The 6,778-nt window shown below is 48.1% G+C and overlaps 1 protein-coding gene across 1 annotated transcript in view; it reads left to right on the top strand.

Moving 5' to 3' along the window:
- The first annotated feature begins 895 nt into the window (after positions 1-895).
- Positions 896-6,778, top strand: part of PROK1 (prokineticin 1) — a 7,819-nt gene continuing 1,936 nt past the window's right edge. The window contains exons 1-2 of the mRNA XM_007949452.1: positions 896-967; positions 4,154-4,279. Coding sequence (XP_007947643.1) covers positions 896-967; positions 4,154-4,279 — 198 coding nt within the window. The remainder of the gene's footprint in view (positions 968-4,153; positions 4,280-6,778) is intronic.

Genomic DNA, 6,778 nt, shown 5'->3' with positions numbered 1-6,778 from the left:
GCTCTGTGCCCAGATTCAACTTCCCACAAGACTGGCTTCTGAGCCCACAGCTTGTCCCTTCACAGGTGAGGCCACTCTCATGCTCACCTGTCAAGAAGGAAAGCAGCGGTGGCTCCTGGTACCTTTAGCTACACGCCAGACTAAGCTTGCTTCTCTGCTCGCTGGTCTTCTGCCCTTTGGTTCCCGTACCAAGTGACACTTGTCGGTGTTTGTCCTGAGTCTGTTACAGCACAGTTCCTTATCTGTATCACCCAGGAACATACACTCATCAAGTCTGCCTTGGTTTCTCACTGTCTCATATCTCCCACCGGAATTTTAGCTTCCTGGCCACAGGGACTGCCTTCCCTACTGTGTCCCCTCAGCCCCTAACCTCACCTGGAGCTTGCATTGAGTGCCCAGATAACCCCTGTTGGCTCAGGGGAGCCAGAACCAATTATCCTGTATGTATCATGGTTTGATGCAAGGAAGGATAAATGACCATGTGCTAAACCACTCAATTCATTACCAAAGCCCTCCCTCTGCCCCAAGCAGGAGAGAAGGATGCCCCCCCAAGGCAGAGAGGGGTGTGGAGTGAAAAGTGCTTCATTAGGCTGAATCTCTATGTGGGAGACTTAGAGCAACTGTCAAAGCCCTCCATGTGTTCATTTTTATTGATTTTGATGGTGATTTGATGCTATTAGAAATTCAAGTCTCATCTTGGTCTCAGAGCTCATGTGAATAACATTGGTGATGGGGAAGGAAAGAGCAGCTCTGACTGATCGTATAAATCTGGGAGGAGGGAGGGCGCAGAAGCGCCTGGCCTTCCAGCTCCACAGGCACAAGGTTGAGCTAGCGAGAGGCAGTGAGGGACATCGGAGTGGACAGTGTTTGCTTTCACCCAAGTGACCAAGTGACCATGAGGACGGTTGTGCATGTCTCAATCATGCTCCTCCTTATAACTTTTTCTGACTGTGCCGTGATTACGGGGGTAAGTCGTCTAACATTCTCTAAGCCTGGGTTTTGGGAAGATGTCAGGAATCGCATGAGATGTGAACACAGGGTGGAGGTGGGCAGCTGTGTTGGCTGGACACACTACAGGCCCACAAAGGGACCAGGGAAGTTAGCCATCTGACAGCAATTTAGAGAGAATGATTTCACATGATCTCCAGATTAGCTGGACCTCAGTCTACAAAAAGCATCTGCTTTGGAGAAACTATGTGCAGATCAAATCCTGTTTTAAATGCATTAGGGGAGTATTGAAAATTCAGTAAAATGAAGATTCCTATTGTGTAATCAGGGATTTGTTTATAAAGTAAATTAATACCTCCTAATTTCTCTTTTAAGGAGCTCTGGTGGTGTAGTGATTAAACTATTTGGCTGCAAACCAGTATGTCAGTGGTTCGAACCCACCAGCCACACCATAGAAGAAAATGAAGCAGTCTACTTCCGTTAAGATATACAGCCTTGGAAAACTACTGGGGGTTGCTAGGAGTTGAAATTGACTCGATGGCAGTGAGGTTTTTCTTTTTTTTTTTAAAGTAGCTCTGGTAGTGCAGTGGTTAAGTACTTGGCTGCTAACCAAGAGATCAGTGGTTTGAAACCACCAGCCGGCTTTGCGAGAGAAAATGTGGCAGTCTGCTTCTGTAAAGATTCATAGCCTTGGAAATCCTATGGGTCAGACCTAGTCTGTCCTGTAGGGTGGCTATGAGTTGGAATTTATTCAACAGCAATGAGTTTGGGTTTTTTGGTTTTATTTCTCTTTTGTGTGAATTTTGGTTTTCATATACGGTCTAGCCTGCATGTCCAGTTTAATTTACATAACACATTGAGTTAATTAAGGAAGGGTAATTTTATTAGCATCTAGTGCGTCAGTTTAACCTCTGCTTTCTCTGCCCTTGAGGAAGGAAGCATTGGAAGTCTTTTCTTTGTTGTGTCTGTGTTTTCATTCTGTTCCCAGTTCTGATAGAAACATGAGAGACCTCAAAATTTGTCTGAATGTACCTCAAAACAAGCATCTAGATAACAAGCAGAAATTCAGTCTCCAATCAGACCTATGTACTCATGAGCACAATACAGGACAAGGTTCCAAACCCTCAGAGTCTGGTTTTCTTCCAGTTGTTTGCTTTATCTGGAACCGCCCTCAGTTGGGGCGTGAATTGTGTTGCCATGGTAGGGTGGTTCTTCTTAAAAAACAAAGTAATATTCTACCTGAGAGCTTCCCAGACAAAATGTGCTAGAAAAAAAGAGGGAAGTAAACTTTTATTGAAACCTCCTCCAACTTTTTGCAGAGAGAATGGAAATAGAGACAAGTGCCAAGTAATTCCTTGAATCACATTCATTTTAATGTTTGCAGAAAGAACACTTTCTTCTTCTTTAAAGGAAAAAGACTGTGCTCGAAAGAAGAGACACTGAAATCAATGCTTTTGATACCCAAGGCATGAATAACATTGTTAGGATGGATTAGCCCCCATGAATATAAACCACGGAGGCCTGTGTAGCTTCAGGATCTGGCAGAGTGAGGACAAAGGAGCAAAGCCATGGTTACCCGGCAGTGAGACACCAGGCATGGTGCCCAGGTGAACCTCACCATGTGAGCGCAACATTCGCCCAGAGTGGCAGTGGGACAGACAGGTGTGATAGAGGTGGGAAAACATCTTCACAGTGTATCCTTCAAGTTGACTCATTGAAAGGAGCAACAAGAGAGAAGCTGGGGGAAGCGGAAGTGATTGAATGACAGGACAAGTGGTTCTAACAGGAGGAGGGGAGGCCAGGAATCCCACTTCTCTCCAGCTCCTGTGTCTATTTGCCTGGCCAGACTGATGCCCCATGTCTACTTCTTAGGCAGAGCCCAGATTCTACCATCTCCCCATCCTCCTGCTCCCTGGATGATAGCGGGCTCCTAAGTTAGCCTCCTACCCCCACCAGAGAAGAGGAGTCAAGTGGGGTGTGCTGTGTTCTAACCTTGAGCTCTCAGGGGACTGGTTGGTATGGGAGACATACCATCACTTGGGCTGGAGGCCAGCAACGCTGGGTGGCTGCCACCTGTACCTCATCTGGTGGATAAGCTGCCCTACCTTCCTGTCTTCCTCTCCTTGGGCTGAGCCAGTTGGGAGCTTCAGCTCCTGCTGCACCGCATGCAGTCATCCAGAGGGTACTCCTCGCCTTGTACTGGAGAAGAGCTCACAAAACTCAGCTCCAAATTTCAGCTCAGGAGAGCCACAAGGCTCCTCTGGAAGTGGACCATTTGGATGCGTCATTGCATCCCATCTGAGTATGCAGCAGTTCAGGGTTCTATTTGTCTGACCCAGCTTTTTGTTTAATGAGGGCTTGTGTGGCCCTCATTACAAATGGCACGTTCCATAAACTGGGCAGGGTCATGCAACCCCTGTTCTGTGAGTTCAACCCAGAAAGGTTCCTCTCTACCTGGGGATCAGGGAGGCCAGCAGAGAAGCATGGGGGAAGACACTGGTTATTGGGACTGAGTGCCAACATGGGGAGGGGGCACCAAACAGGCGTAATGGATCAGGGTTAGAGGGTCCCAGTACAAGGCACCTCAGCACTGACCACCCAGGGATTCAGGTCCTCTTTTCCCCTCTAAGGGTTCCAATTAATTCAATTCAACTAACATCCATTCAGCATCTACTGTGTGCCAGACCCTGGCCAAGTTCTGGGGTTCTGGGGGGGGGGAACCCTAAACTCACTGTCACTGAGTTGATTCTGATTCATAGCGACTCCCATTGGGTTTCCAAGGCTGTAAATCTTTATGGAAATAGATTGCCCCATCTTCTTTCTGTGAAGCAGCTGGTGGGTTTGAACCACTGATCTTCTGGTTAGCACCCAAGTGTCCTATCCAGTAAGCCACCAGAGCTCCTTAAGTGCTGGGATCACAGACCCCAAAAAGCTATGACTCCTAACTTTTAGTCTTGTCAGAAAAGGAGAGCAGCCTTCCCATAGAATAGCCTCAGGGGAGCTTGGAGGGCTCCTCAGACCTAAGTGTGATGTCTCACTGAGCCCCTAGCATCCTTCCTGGGGGAGCGGGGGCAGCATGCACTGAGCAATGCATAGCCTACCTCATCCCTCTTGTCTGCCCCTGACAAGAATTCATTGGATATCCTCTCCTTCTGGTTTCTCTTGGTAGCACTAATGGGCTGGCCCTTCTCTCTCTCTCCTACAGGCCTGTGAGCGGGATGTCCAATGCGGGGCAGGGACCTGCTGTGCCATTAGCCTGTGGCTTCGTGGGCTGCGAATGTGCACCCCGCTGGGACGGGAAGGAGAGCAGTGCCACCCCGGCAGCCACAAGGTACTGCATGGGTGGGTGTGCACAGGGTGGGCCCGAGACTGGAGCCAAGCAGACGATGCAGGCCTGGGTGTGTGGGAACGCTCAGCTCTTGCTCCAGCTGGGTCCAGGGAGGCTGTAGCTCTGAAGCAGGGTATGGGGAGGGCCCCTGACTGACCGAGGGAAAGGGGGCAGCCACGGAGGTGCTGCTACCAAACTCACTCCCTCAAGCACCCAGCTTACTTGGTGACCTGCAGATAATACAGAAATCAAAACCAAACTCACTGCCATTGAGTCAATTCTGACCCTTAGCAACCCCTGTTGGGTTTCTGAGGTGGTAAATCTTTATGGAAGTAGATTGTTCCATCTTCCTTTCATGAAATGGCTGGTGGGTTTGAACTTCCAACCTTCTGGTTAGCAGTCAAATGCCTTAGGCACTGTGCCGATATCACTAACATTTGTACAGAGTCCCTGGGTGGTGCAAACAGTTAACATGCTCACCTGTTAACTGAAATGTCCATTAACTGAAAGGTTGGTGGTTCAAGTCCACCCAGAGGTACCTTGGAAGAAAGGCCTGATGATCTACTTCTGAAAAATCAGCCATTGGAAACTCTGTGCAGTTCTACTCTGACATAATGGGGAAATGACCTCATGGTAACTGGCTTGGTTTGGTTTTATATTGTACAGGACCTGGCAGTTTCCATGTATAAGCTTCTAGTTCAGGCTAGAGGGGCCCTGATTTAATCTGATCCTCACAACAACCCTGTGCAGCAGATATCAGTCCCCATCTTACAGGTGAGGAAACTGTGGTACTGCCAGGTTATACAACTTGCTCAAGGCACACAGCAAAAGAGACGAAGCTGGGACAGTTTTCTGGCTCCCACTCTACTAATACCTCATTTGATGCTGGAGCATCAAAAAAGTCTCCTGGCTTTTTGGGGAGCATCCTGGGAGGTGGGAGTAGGCTGTTAGGTCTGGGAGCTGAGTCAACTCAGCCCCTCATTTGCTGTGTGACCTTGGGCAATTAGCATAACTGTGCTGAGCTTCAGTTTCCTCGTGTATATAATGAAGGGAGTAGACTGACTACCCCAAGATTTCTTTCAGACCTGACAAACTCAGATTTTGAAACACCCTTTGCTCTGTAGGAGTTCCCTATCAGGAACAGGAAATAAGGCCCACAAAAGGCCTCTCATCTAGGGCCAGGATAAAGGGACCCACTCTTTTGCATCCTAGGGACCTTGCTTGTCTCACTCTACCCTGACTCTGCCCCTATCCCTTGATAGCCATCTCCCATCCCTGAGGAAAAAGTGTGGCCTTGGCTTATGAACGGTCAGGTGTGGGCCTGGGCAGGGGCTAGGGAGGGACCCAAGCCTGCTATCCACCTTCTCTAGGCTCTATGGTTCAGGAATCCTTGGTCCTCAGGCACTTACCTGGACCCAGAAGCCCTGGTTTCATATGAACTCAAAGCCTCCTCTGGCCATTGCTCTCCCAATCACAGCCTACCAGGGGGATGAGGAGGTACAGGGAAGACGATGCTGGACAGCACAGCTGTCTTGTCACCTTGGGGTATAGGAGGTGGTTTGGCCAAGGATCCACATGCCCAGTCAACAGTTATAATAAAAGTTAATGCTGAATTCTTAATCTCTTACCAAATGCTTTTTTAATGAATTATATAATTTAAACCTCTTTACCACCACATGTGGTAGGTGCTATTTTTAACCCATTTTACAGATAATAACATTGAGGCATTAAAGAGGCTAAATAATTTGCCAGTTGCCATACAGCTGGAAACTGACAGACCTAGGGATTTGATCCCAGGTAGTATGAGTCTAAGGAGCTCTGGTGGTGCACTGGTTAAAGCTTTCAGCTGCTAACCAAAATGTCAGTGGTTTAGACCCACCAGCTGTACCACGGGAGAAAGATGAGGCAGTCTGCTTCCGTAAAGATTTACAGCCTTGGAAACCCTATGGGGCCATTCTACTCTGTTCTATAGGGTCTGTATAAGTCAGAATCAACTTGATGGCTATGAGTTTTAAAATTTATTTTTTATTTTTTTGTCTGACTCTGCACCTATGCTCCTAACTGCTACTATTCAATACCCCCTTGGTGGTCTCCCAGTGGTTCAGGACTCCCCAGGAATGTGAGCACTAAGAGGACAGGAGTGAGCACTGTCTGTCCTGTTCATTGCTGTGTCCCTGGCACCAGCACAGTGGACATAATAGTGGATATTAGTTTTCTAAAACCCAAAAACTAAACTCAAAGCTGTTGAGTCAATTCAACTCATAGTGACCCCTCCTTGGGTTTCAATGGGGTATCTCTACGGAAGTAGATTGTCCACTCTTCCTTCTGAGGAGTGGCAGGTGGGTTTGAACCGCCAGCCTTCTGGTTATCAGTCAAATACCTTAGGCACTATGCCACCAGATAAGATACCACAAAGTGGGTGGCTTCAAAAAGCTTCTGGATGGCACAGTTTGCACTGGTAGCATAGTGCCTAAGGCACTTGACTGCTAACCAGAAGGCTGG

Source organism: Orycteropus afer, unplaced genomic scaffold (genome assembly GCF_000298275.1).
Source record: "Orycteropus afer afer isolate SDZICR_OR568_19922 unplaced genomic scaffold, OryAfe1.0 scaffold00010, whole genome shotgun sequence".
Taxonomy (NCBI): Eukaryota; Metazoa; Chordata; class Mammalia; order Tubulidentata; family Orycteropodidae; genus Orycteropus; species Orycteropus afer.
The sequence above is the reverse complement of the archived record's forward strand: the minus strand, read 5'-3'. Positions and strand labels throughout refer to the sequence as shown.